General features: G+C 66.4%; 1 protein-coding gene across 1 annotated transcript in view; it reads left to right on the top strand.

Moving 5' to 3' along the window:
• Positions 1 to 10950, top strand: part of NPR1 (natriuretic peptide receptor 1) — a 33286-nt gene extending 22336 nt beyond the window's left edge. Inside the window, exons 13-22 of the mRNA XM_078850507.1 lie at positions 239 to 398; positions 1087 to 1242; positions 1827 to 1995; positions 5165 to 5311; positions 5592 to 5715; positions 6317 to 6385; positions 7089 to 7263; positions 9297 to 9395; positions 9725 to 9816; positions 10186 to 10950. Coding sequence (XP_078706633.1) covers positions 239 to 398; positions 1087 to 1242; positions 1827 to 1995; positions 5165 to 5311; positions 5592 to 5715; positions 6317 to 6385; positions 7089 to 7263; positions 9297 to 9395; positions 9725 to 9816; positions 10186 to 10248 — 1254 coding nt within the window. The 3' untranslated portion in view covers positions 10249 to 10950. The remainder of the gene's footprint in view (positions 1 to 238; positions 399 to 1086; positions 1243 to 1826; positions 1996 to 5164; positions 5312 to 5591; positions 5716 to 6316; positions 6386 to 7088; positions 7264 to 9296; positions 9396 to 9724; positions 9817 to 10185) is intronic.
• Positions 10951 to 12582: the final 1632 nt, after the last annotated feature.

Genomic DNA, 12582 nt, shown 5'->3' with positions numbered 1-12582 from the left:
GTCTCCCACACCCAGCTCCCTGTCTGCCCCTGCAGCCCCCAGCCTGCCCTCTCCAGCTCTCTGCAGTGCCCAATGCCCATACCCAGTCCCTTGCCTTCCCCATGGGGCCTCTGACCCATGCATCAGCTCTGCAGCCCCCGTGCTGTCCCCCGGGCAAGGCCTGGCAGGGGATCTGGACCTCGCTGCAGAAGGTCCCAGGCTGAGGCTCCGGCATCCCCCCCCTTCTCTGCCCCCCCAGGGGATGCTGTTCCTGCACAATGGGGTGATTGTCTCCCACGGCAACCTCAAGTCCTCCAACTGCGTGGTGGACAGCCGCTTCGTGCTCAAGATCACGGACTATGGGCTGGAGAGCTTCCGCATGGCCCCCGACTCCGACGACTCCCACGCGCTCTTCGCCAGTGAGGGCCACAGTGCCCTGGGGGCCCCTGGAAACGGGGGGGTCCCTCGGGTGGATACAGCCCCAGCTCGAGCCTGCTCACCCGGCCTGGACCCCACTGGGTCTGGCCACTGGCTGCCCCATTTCCCCCCTGCTGGGTCCAGCCACGGTCCCCCCCATCCCTCCCTGCTGGGCCCAGCCATGCCCCCCCAACCCTCACTGGCCACCCCATTTCCCCCCCCGTTCATCCCAGCCACTGCCTCCCTCCCTGGCCACGGCCCCCCCAAATCCCACCGGGCCCGGCTCCCCCCACCGCCCCACGCTGGTCCCAGCCATGCCCCCCGACCCTTACTGGCCACAGTCCCCCCACGCCCTCTGACCCTTGCCAGGCACAGCCGCGGCCGACCCCCGCCGGGCCCACAGTCGCAGGGGGCAGCTAGTCCCGGGGAGCTTGCCCCAGGCCCTTCCTCTGAGACAGGACCAGGGCTCGGCTCCAGGCCAGGTCAGTGGTTCTCTTCCCTCCCCCCCGGCCCCGGGCTGGGGGGAAGCCCTGCGGATCCAGGCCCTCCAAGCCCCAGCCTGGCTGGAAGGCCCCACAGGGCAGCAGGGCAGCCAGGCCAAGCCGGGAGTCTTCCCTCCTGCCGGCCTGGCCGTGCCCCTCTCCTGTCTCCACCCCCCGCCCTGCCTGACCCTGTCTCCTCGCCCCCCAGAGAAGCTGTGGACGGCGCCCGAGCTGCTGCGCATGGAGGTGCCCCCGGCCCAGGGCACCCAGAAAGGCGATGTGTACAGCTTTGGGATCATCCTGCAGGAGATAGCCCTGCGCAACGGGGTCTTCTACGTGGAGGGGCTGGACCTGAGCCCCAAAGGTGAGAGTTGGGGGAGGGGAGCCCTGCCTGGGGGGGACAGACCCCAAAAGTGAGAGTACTTGTTGGGGAGGGCTGGTGCCCCAGAGCAGAGGGAGTGCCCTTTGGGGGGCTCACTCGTCTGGCTGTGTAAATGGGGCGTTTCCCCTCTCCCCGGCTTGCCCGGCTAGGGGCAGTGTGCTGGGGGAGGCCGGGGAGCGGAGTGCCCGTGGGGCAGGTGCTGGCAGGAATCCTGGGCTGAGGGAAGCCGGGCTTGGCCCCCCCAGGAGAGCCCATATGTGGGGCAGAGGAGGGGGCGTTCCCTGGTCAGGTGCCAGGAAGCAGGGATGAAGCGGAGCAGGGGGGTCAGCCAAGAGCCCCAGCCTGCCGGCCAGCTGGAAGGCAGTCAGGAGGGGAAAGCGGCAGAGCCAAGCAGGGAACCCAGGAGTCCTGAGTCCCATCCTGTGTGTTCAGCCCTAGAGCCAGGTGGGGCATTGATGGGAGGCTGATGCGGGAACACGTGAGCCTGGGCCGTGGCTTCTGGGGGGGCATATGGGGCCTGTGCCATGGGGCCCCTGGCTCACACCCCCCCCACCCCCGGCCCACAGAGATCATTGAGCGGGTGAAGGGCGGCGAGCGCCCCTACTTCCGGCCCTCCGTGAACGTGGCCTGCCACATCGAGGAGCTGGGGGTGCTCATGCAGCACTGCTGGGCCGAGGACGTGCTGGAGCGGCCGGACTTCAACCAGATCAAGATCCTGCTCCGCAAGTTCAACAGGTGAGCGCCCCCCCCGTCACTCCCAGCCCCCTCAAACCGGCCAGAACACCCCCACGTCACTCGCAGCCCCCTCTCACCGGCCACATCGCCCCCCATGTCACTCCCAGCCCCCTCGAACCGGCCACATCGCCCCCCCCGTCACTGCCAGCCCCCTCGAACCGGCCACATCACCCCCCCGTCACTCCCAGCCCCCTCGAACCGGCCACATCAGCGCCCCCACATCATTCCCAGCCCCCTCGAACCGGCCACATCACCCCCCCGTCACTCCCAGCCCCCTCGAACCGGCCACATCACCCCCCCGTCACTCCCAGCCCCCTCGAACCGGCCACATCAGCGCCCCCCCGTCACTCCCAGCCCCCTCGAACCGGCCACATCAGCGCCCCCCCCGTCACTCCCAGCCCCCTCAAACCGGCCACATCAGCGCCCCCCCGTCACTCCCAGCCCCCTCAAACCGGCCACAACACCCCCACGTCACTCGCAGCCCCCTCTCACCGGCCACATCGCCCCCCATGTCACTCCCAGCCCCCTCGAACCGGCCACATCGCCCCCCCGTCACTCCCAGCCCCCTCGAACTGGCCACATCACCCCCCCGTCACTCCCAGCCCCCTCGAACCGGCCACATCAGCGCCCCCCCATCATTCCCAGCCCCCTCGAACCGGCCACATCGCCCCCCCGTCACTCCCAGCCCCCCTCGAACTGGCCACATCAGCGCCCCCCCGTCACTCCCAGCCCCCTCGAACCGGCCACATCAGCGCGCCCCCGTCACTCCCAGCCCCCTCGAACCGGCCACATCACCCCCACGTCACTCCCAGCCCCCTCGAACCGGCCACATCACCCCCCACGTCACTCCCAGCCCCCTCGAACCGGCCACATCACCCCCCACGTCACTCCCAGCCCCCTCGAACCGGCCACATCACCCCCCCCGTCACTCCCAGCCCCCTCGAACCGGCCACATCACCCCCCACGTCACTCCCAGCCCCCTCGAACCGGCCACATCACCCCCCCCGTCACTCCCAGCCCCCTCGAACCGGCCACATCACCCCCACGTCACTCCCAGCCCCCTCGAACCGGCCACATCACCCCCACGTCACTCCCAGCCCCCTCGAACCGGCCACATCACCCCCACGTCACTCCCAGCCCCCTCGAACCGGCCACATCACCCCCCACGTCACTCCCAGCCCCCTCGAACCGGCCACATCACCCCCCACGTCACTCCCAGCCCCCTCGAACCGGCCACATCACCCCCCCCGTCACTCCCAGCCCCCTCGAACCGGCCACATCACCCCCACGTCACTCCCAGCCCCCTCGAACCGGCCACATCAGCGCCCCCCCGTCACTCCCAGCCCCCTCGAACCGGCCACATCAGCGCCCCCCCGTCACTCCCAGCCCCCCTCGAACCGGCCACATCAGCGCCCCCCCCGTCACTCCCAGCCCCCTCGAACCGGCCACATCACCCCCCACGTCACTCCCAGCCCCCTCGAACCGGCCACATCACCCCCCCCGTCACTCCCAGCCCCCTCGAACCGGCCACATCACCCCCACGTCACTCCCAGCCCCCTCGAACCGGCCACATCAGCGCCCCCCCGTCACTCCCAGCCCCCTCGAACCGGCCACATCAGCGCCCCCCCGTCACTCCCAGCCCCCTCGAACCGGCCACATCAGCGCCCCCCCCGTCACTCCCAGCCCCCTCAAACCGGCCACAACACCCCCACGTCACTCGCAGCCCCCTCTCACCGGCCACATCGCCCCCCATGTCACTCCCAGCCCCCTCGAACCGGCCACATCGCCCCCCCGTCACTGCCAGCCCCCTCGAACCGGCCACATCACCCCCCCGTCACTCCCAGCCCCCTCGAACCGGCCATATCAGCGCCCCCACATCATTCCCAGCCCCCTCGAACCGGCCACATCACCCCCCCGTCACTCCCAGCCCCCTCGAACCGGCCACATCAGCGCCCCCCCGTCACTCCCAGCCCCCTCAAACCGGCCACATCAGCGCCCCCCCGTCACTCCCAGCCCCCTCAAACCGGCCATCTCAGCGCCCCCCCCCGTCACTCCCAGCTCCCTCTCACCGGCCACATCGCCCCCCCGTCACTCCCAGCCCCCTCTCACCGGCCACATCGCCCCCCCGTCACTCCCAGCCCCCTCTCACCTGCCACATCGCCCCCCGTCATTCCCAGCCCCCTCTCACTGGCCACATCAGCGCCCCCCCCCGTCACTCCCAGCTCCCTCTCACCGGCCATCTCAGCGCCCCCCCCGTCACTCCCAGCTCCCTCTCACCGGCCACATCGCCCCCCCGTCACTCCCAGCCCCCTCTCACCGGCCACATCGCCCCCCCGTCACTCCCAGCCCCCTCTCACCGGCCACATCAGCGCCCCCCCCGTCACTCCCAGCCCCCTCTCACCGGCCATCTCAGCGCCCCCCCCGTCACTCCCAGCCCCCTCGAACCGGCCACATCGCCCCCCCGTCACTCCCAGTCCCCTCTCACCGGCCACATCAGCGCCCCCCCCGTCACTCCCAGCCCCCTCGAACCGGCCACATCAGCGCCCCCCCGTCACTCCCAGCCCCCTCGAACCGGCCACATCAGCGCCCCCCCCCGTCACTCCCAGCCCCCTCGAACCGGCCACATCAGCGCCCCCCCCCGTCACTCCCAGCCCCCTCGAACCGGCCACATCAGCGCCCCCCCCGTCACTCCCAGCCCCCTCGAACCGGCCACATCAGCGCCCCCCCCCGTCACTCCCAGCCCCCTCGAACCGGCCACATCAGCCCTGCCGCAAGCCACAGACTTCTCAGTCAGACCCTCCCCACTGCCCCCAACACCTCCTCCAGGCACAGGCCCCGCTCGAGTCGCCCAGCCCATAGAGGGATGGGTGGGACTCGGCTGCCATCCCGCTGCCCGGCCCCCCCGCCCAGGGCTGCAGGTCTGGCCCTGCCCCTGGAGCCTGCCCCCTGCTCCGTGGGGTGTGTTGCAGTAGCCCCGGCTGCTTCCACCCCGGTTATTCCATCGAGTCCCTGTCCTCGGGTGGGAGAGGGAGCAGGTGGGGGGCTGTGCTGGCTGCATGGCTGGCGTGGGGTGCCCCACCCCTGGCGAGCTCTGGAGGAGAGGGGCTGCGAGGGTGGGAGAAAGGGTCGTTCCCGCGGCCCAGCATCCTCACGGCCCCGTGCGTTGCAGGGAGAACAGCAGCAACATCCTGGACAACCTGCTGTCGCGCATGGAGCAGTACGCCAACAACCTGGAGGAGCTGGTGGACGAGCGGACGCAGGCCTACCTGGAGGAGAAGCGCAAGGCCGAGGCCCTGCTCTACCAGATCCTGCCCCAGTGAGTGACGGGCTGGACCCGCCCGCCTGCCCCAGGCAGGCTCCTTAACCCCCCGTCCTCCCGAGGGCACCAGGCACGTGCCAGGCCTCGCCCGAGACCAGATCCTAGACTGCCCCATTGGCACCCAGTCTTCACCCTCAGCCCCCCCAGCGCTATGGGGGCCTGCTCCTCCTCCCCCCAGCCGGGGGGGTAACCCCACTGTTTGCCAGGGAGCCCCCCAAACACGGGCATCCAGGCCCCTTCTGCCCCCGTCCCTCACCCCGCTCTCCCTGTCCCCCAGCTCCGTGGCCGAGCAGCTGAAGCGCGGGGAGACGGTGCAGGCTGAGGCCTTCGACGTCGTCACCATCTACTTCAGCGACATCGTGGGGTTCACAGCCCTGTCGGCAGAGAGCACCCCCATGCAGGTAACCGGCGGGGCTGGGCGAGTCCCCGTAGTTCGCTGGGGGAGGGATGTGGTGCTCCCCCGGGGTCTCTGCCCCAGCCGCCTGGGCACAGCCGCTGGTTAGCCCCCAGCGGGTTGGGAAGGGGAATCCTACCTGCGGTGACAGTGCTGGGGAGGAGGAAGGCAGCAGGAGAGAATGGGTGGAGCTTGGATCTGGCCAGGGCCCCCCGTCCCAGGTTCAAAGCCTGCCCTGGCGGGAGAGCTGCGTGGAGGCTGAGGGGCCAAGCACGGGGCTCTAGGCGCAGGCAGGGCTGGCGGTGCTTGGAGCCCTGGCTCCCGCCCCCACCGGCGGGCACAGCCCTCTGCTTGGGCAGAGGTGCCAGGCTCAGTCTCCAGGGTGCCCTGCCTGCATCCCTGCTTCATCCGTCAGCAGCCCGGATTCCACGGGCGGGAGCCTGCGTCCCAGGGGAGGGCTCAGCGCCACCCCCCACCCCCGCCTATCTGCCACGTCTCTGGGGCTGGTGCGGAAGGGGCGGAAGCGCTCACTGCCCTGGGGGTGGGGGGGGATCAGGCCAGGCCAAAGCCTCTCACCTCCCCCTCCCACCCTGCTGCGTGCATTGCAGGTTGTGACCTTGCTGAACGACCTGTACACCTGCTTCGACGCCATCATCGACAACTTCGATGTCTACAAGGTGAGGGGGGGGCTGCAGGGGGCCTGTCGCGGTGGGGTGGGGATTGCTGGGGGAGGGGGGTCTGGCCGACACCCGCCTCCACTGAGACTGACGGTTCTGGCACAAACAAATAGCTGCTCCCCTGCCCCGGGACAGCCCCCCTCATGCTGCCGCCCTGGTGGAGATGCCATCGCCATTGCCGTGACGTGCCCCCAGCTCTGCCCTGGGTCTGAGGCCGCCCCCTGCTGGCTGGATCTGCCCTCTTGGCCCTTGAAACCCTCACTCCGGAGGCAGCTCCACGCCCCCCAGTCGTGCCCCTGCTGCTCTGTCCGAGGAGCTGGAACTGCCCCCGGAACCACACTCGCTGCCAGGCCCTCCGAGGGCCAATGCCAGGGAGCAGAGGAGCTGCCAGGCCGGCCCAGCCCAGTCTCCTGTCGCTGGGAGGAAGGGGCAGTGCTGGGGTAAGGGGGAGTTTCCTCCAGACCCTGTCGGCTGGGGGCAGCTCATGGCCAGAGGCAAGAGGATGCGTCAGCCGAGTACAACGCTGGAGGCTCTTGGTCTGCTGAGGTTTCCTGGGCACGGGCATGCACACGCGTGCACCCCCCCATTTCCCCCTGGGCTCAAGCCTCACAACACAGCCCTGAGTGAGAGGCATCCGGGGAGGCAGGGGCAGCGTGTGCAGCTGGCTTGCCCCAGGGCTGTGCTCTCTTTTCCCCCCCCGCAGGTGGAGACCATCGGTGACGCCTACATGGTGGTGTCGGGACTGCCGGTGCGCAACGGCAAGCTGCACGCCCGCGAGGTGGCCCGCATGTCCCTGGCCCTGCTCGACGCCGTGCGCACCTTCAAGATCCGCCACCGGCCGGACCAGCAACTCAAGCTGCGCATCGGGATCCACAGCGGTGAGCCGGGGTGGAGCCGGCGGGGCGGGCCTTGAGCAAGGGCAGCATGGCCCCAGGCAATGGGCTGCAGGGAGCCCCTAGGGTATCCCCCCCTCACGCACACACTGGGGAGCACGGAGGGCAGCAGGTGCCCCCTTCTGCCCCTCCCCTTGCCATGCAGCTCTGCAAGAGCCTGGCACGCTCTGACCCTAAATAGACTGGGCCATTTGCATGGGACTTGGAGCCAGGACTCCTGGGTTCTATCCCCACTCTGGGAAGGGAGTGGGGTCTGTGATGGGTTCGGTCACAGAGACTCCCCTCAAGACTGTCACTTGATGAGCTGACGTGCCACCGAGAACAACCCTCCTGCCAGAACAGGTGCTCTCCACTCCCGTAAGCTCCAGCACAACCCCAGAGGTTGGCCACGCCTCTCTGCAGTTCACTGAAACTGAGATTCACTCAGCCCAGGGGCTTCTCAGTTAACAGGGACTTTCCCAGCGCCCAGTGTTCAGCCTTTCTGGGAGCCTGAACCCCAAATTAATCCGTTTTACTCTGTATAAAGCTTATACAGGGTAAATTCATAAATTGTCCACCCTCTATAACACTGATAGAGAGAGATGCACAGCTGTTTGCTCTCCCAGGTATTAACCACTTACTCTGGGTTTATTAATAAACAAAAGTGATTGTATTAAGTATAAAAAGTAGGATTTAAGTGGTTTCAAGTAATAACAGACAGAACAAAGCAGCAAAGAGCCCTGTGGCACCTCATAGATTAACAGACGTATTGGAGCCTAAGTTTTACGTCTGTTAGTCTATAAGGTGCCACAGGGCTCTTAGTCTGGATCTGTAAAAGCGGCAAACACGGCTACCCCTCTGATACTAGACAGAACAAAGTAAGTCACCTAGCAAAATAAAGCAAAAACACGCAATCTAAGCCTAATAAAGTAGAAAACTGAATTCAGATAAAATCTCACCCTCAGAGATGTTCCAATAAGCTTCTATCACAGACTAGTTTCAGAGTAACAGCCGTTAGTCTGTATTCGCAAAAAGAAAAGGAGGACTTGTGACACCTTAGCAACTAACCAATTTATTTGAGCATGAGCTTTCATGAGCTACAGCTCACTTCATCGGACTCCTTCCTAGTCTGGGCCCAATCCTTTCCCCTGGTACAGTCCTTGTTAGTTCCAGCAGACATCTCAGGGGGTAAGCAGGGGTTTTCTCATGACTGGCAGCTCCTTTGTTCTGCTCCACCCCCTTTTATAGCTTTGGCACAAGGCAGGAATCTTTTGTGTCTCTGGGTCCCCACCCCTCCTAAATAGAAAAGTGCCAGATTTAAGATGGATTTCATTGTCAGGTGCCATGGTCACATGTCACGGTAAGACCCCTAGTCTCCATTCCCCATGAGCTGACCCACATGTTACTTGAAAGCCTTCCTGTGTACTAAGGCCATTTACGACTGATTGTTTGTGGAGCTCCCTTAATGGCCTCCAATTAATATGTTTACATCAGTGATACAACTTCATGTCTCATTCTCCTAATTCCAGACGCAGAAGTAATACACACAAACAAATAGGATGAATACACTTAGTAGATCACAAGCTTTCTAATGGCACCATACAAGGGGTATTTAGCGTAAAGCATATTCCAGTTCTGTCCTATTCATAAGCATATTTCCATAAAGCATATGGAGTGCAATCTCACAGGGTCTAGTGGCTAGAGCAGGGGGGCTGGGAGCCAGGACTCCTGGGTTCCGTTCCCAGCTTTGGTAAGGGAGTGGGGTCTAGGGGTTAGAGGTTGCGGGGGACTGAGGACCAGGACTCCTGAGCTCCAGTCCTAGCGCCACCAGCGGCTGGCTGGGGACCTTCCCTGCCTCACCCAGGGAGCCGCTAGCGTGCGAGGCCCTTTGTACAAGCCCAGCACTAACAGTGCAAGGGCTGGTTGATTTGAATGTATGTGATCCGGGCAGGGGAGGGGTGAGCCCTGGTGGGGGACGAAGCAGCCCTGGGTGCAGCCTGCAGGGGGGTGCCCAATACTCTCTGTCCCTCCTGTCCCAGGTCCAGTCTGCGCGGGGGTGGTCGGTCTGAAGATGCCCCGTTATTGCCTCTTTGGGGACACGGTGAACACGGCCTCACGGATGGAGTCCAATGGGGAAGGTAAAGGGGCCAGGCACAGGGCTGAGCTGTGGGGGGCAGAAGGGGACACTGCGTGGGGAGGGTGCTGCCAGCAAATGGGGGGCAGAGGGGAGGACTGGGTTGGGAGTGGGGAGGGGTGCTGGCAAGCAGGGGGGCCACCAGAGTGGAGGGGGTGGCTGGAGCTGGCTGGACTGGGCCAGTCGTCCTCCCTAGGAGCTGAGCTGAGGCCGGGCAGGTGGCTGCGGGGAGCTGGAGGGGGCTGTGTCTCTGCCTGGGGGGAGACGGGGACGGCAGAGGGGCAGGGCGGCCGTGTCCCTGCACCACCCACAGCCCCATGTCTGTGGTTCCAGCCCTGAAGATCCACCTGTCGTCGGCCACCAAATGCGTCTTGGAGGAGGTCGGCTGTTTTGAGCTGGAGCTGCGCGGGGACGTGGAGATGAAGGTGACGGAAGCATGGCCTCCCTCTGCCCCCACCAGCCTCATCGCCCCCCACTGGTCCCCCTGCCACTGTCTTCCCCCGGGCACTACTACCCGCCCCATGGAGTCCCGTTCTTGGGCACTGCCATCTACCCCCTCCCAGGGACACGTGCCCCCACCCTCGCTCCCCTCCCTCGAGCCCCACCTGGGTCAGGCCAAGCAAGGGGGGGGCTGCCCCAGCCCTAGCACCAGCCACATCTCCTCACACCTGCCGGAGCAGACTCTGCCCATGGCCCGCACCTTCCTCCCGGGCCAGGCTGCCCAGGGCCCTGCCTGGGGCAGGCATGGGGGGGATCCCCCCAGGATACCCCCTGAGCTTCCTCTCCTCCCACAGGGCAAGGGCAAGATGCGGACGTACTGGCTGCTGGGTGAGCGCATGAGCAGCACGCGGGGCTGACCTGCCCGCCGAGGGACCAGCATCCACCCGCGCGCCGGCCCATCCTGCTTCTCCTCCGGGCACCGGCCTCTCCCACAGACGCCCCAGCCTGGGGCTGAACGGGGCCCTGCAGGGGGGGCCCCGCTGAGCCCAGCAAGACACGGGGGCTGGGTGTGGACCCAGCCCTCCTAGGGGGCCTCCAAAGACACTTCAAACAATCACCCCCCCGCCAGCAGTCTCTGCCGCCCGACAGCCTGAGTCGGGTGAGGGGGAAGCAGAGAATGGTTGGACTGAACCCTGGGGGGATGATGCCCACGCCCGCCTCCCAGTGCCGCTGGCTCGTGAAAAGCCCTGGAGTAGGATCACCGGCCCATCCCCATTCCCAGCCCTGGTGCTGCCCCTGCCCCGCTCTCTCTCCACCCCTGCGGTGAGGCCCCTGAGCCGGAGCCACATCTCGGGAGAGGATCCCACCCCTGTGAGCCCAGAGCCTTGCACCCTGGCGGGCCTCTCCCCCAGGCCCCGCCACACTCATCCCCGGAGCCGCGGGTGGGGAGGAGCTGTGGGCCAGGGAAGGAGCCGGTGCTGCCCAGCACCTGCCCTTTCACGAAGAGTGAGGGGAGCTCACACAGCTGGGCATCACCCCCCACACACCCGGGGTTGGGTGTCCCTGTCAGGGCGTTGTCACCAGAGCTCTACTCTTTGTAATAAAGCCTGTGTATCTCACACTCAGCGTGATGGCTCCCGCGGGCCCTGGGGGGAGGCAGGGCTAACCCTCTGGAGTGGGGAGGCTCCTGGGGGGAGAGAGGCTAGCTCTGGGGCCTGGGATCCGGGTGTCCTGCCTCACAGGGAATGGGATGAACGGGGGAGGGGGCAGTGGGACACCCGCCTCCACCAGCTTTGGCAACACCCCCACTCCTGCCCAGCCAGGGCCCTCCCTGCTACCCCTCCTACCCTGATGTGTCAGCACCCCTGATCCTGACCCCCCAGGACTGTAGGGGCACCCCTCTGCAGAGCCAATCTGGGAGGCTGGCTGGGCCTGTGGGACACTGCGGGGAGGAGGGGCTCAGCCCAGTCTTGCCCCAGGAGGGGCAGGCAGCCCCCGCTCAGAGCCGGGAAGCCCTGGCCCCTGCCAGGAATGCGAGGGAGGCAGCGGGACTGAGCAGGCACCTCCGGCCCTGCCAGGAACGCACAGGCCTGAACGGGCCGTTCCCTGGGCTCGTTTGTCAAAGTCAGCAGCCAGGCCAGCAGCAAAGCACCCCCCCCTTCCCCCGCCCCGCCTGGGTGAGCGCCCGGCTGGCTGTGGGCCTGGAGCTCAGTGTTCCCATTCAAGAGCATGTGTGCACTACGGGTCCCCAGGACTCTGCCCTGTACCCCCCCGCTCCCACCATCTACCTGCTCCTGTAACCTGCCCCCAGTAGGCACACGGAAATCCCGTTAGAGTCTCTTAGCTCCCCCGACTGGTCACTGGGGTCGTGGCAGGAAACCTGGACGAGTGGCGAGGGCAGCACGTTTGGCACCAGGACTCCTGGGTTCCATGCCCAGCTTTGGGATGGGAGGAGTGCGTTAGAGCAGGCGAGGTGGGGGTGGGACTCCTGTGTTCTGCCCTGGTGCTGGGTGAGAGAGGGCTCGAGTGGGGGGAGGGAGTCAGGACTCCTGGGTTCTGGCCTTAGCTTTTCTGCTGACTGACTTCTGTGCTTCGGTATAGCCACCTGTAAAGTGGACTAATGACGCCTTCCTCTGAGGCCTGGGAAGGCTTATCCATCAGCCTCTGGGCCCCAGCCACGTGGGCTGCAGCGCGATGGGGAGCTGTGGCAGCCCACCCCGCTCCCCTGCAGGCCACAGCCTCAGGCACTGGGCAACAATTCCCGGGAGCCCTCACCCCAGCTCAGAGGCAGCCGCTCCCCCATCCCAGGTGGGGCCCCGGCAGTTAAGCAGGGACAGGCTGCATGGAGGACATCGTGGGGGACAGCCTTGGGCCTGGAACGGCCAGAGCAGCCCAGAGAGCGAGCACCGAGGTGGGGACGAACCCTGGCCTCGCAGGGGCAGCGCTGGGCACCAGTGGGGCTGGACACGGCCTCCCCAGCGGCACCCGGCAGGCTGGGTCTGTAACATGCTGTACCTGCCGAAGGGCAGGGCTCGGGTCCCCTGGCCCAGCCCCATCCAGGGGTTGCCCTTCTGCTGTCCTCAGGCAGGCTGGGATGGGGAGCCTGACCACGCCTGGGGTGGGGCAGGGGGAACTGCCAGGGAGCTGTGGGGCTATTCTGCCGCCAGAGGGTGAGGGGAGAATGGGATCTTGAGGCAGACAGACAGACAGACAGCAGGCGGGGGGGGGGGGGTGCGTTCCTGGGAGCCTGG

This window comes from Lepidochelys kempii, chromosome 24 (genome assembly GCF_965140285.1).
Source record: "Lepidochelys kempii isolate rLepKem1 chromosome 24, rLepKem1.hap1, whole genome shotgun sequence".
Lineage (NCBI taxonomy): Eukaryota > Metazoa > Chordata > Testudines > Cheloniidae > Lepidochelys > Lepidochelys kempii.
Note: the sequence above shows the minus strand (reverse complement) of the source record. Positions and strands in the feature narration are given on the sequence as shown.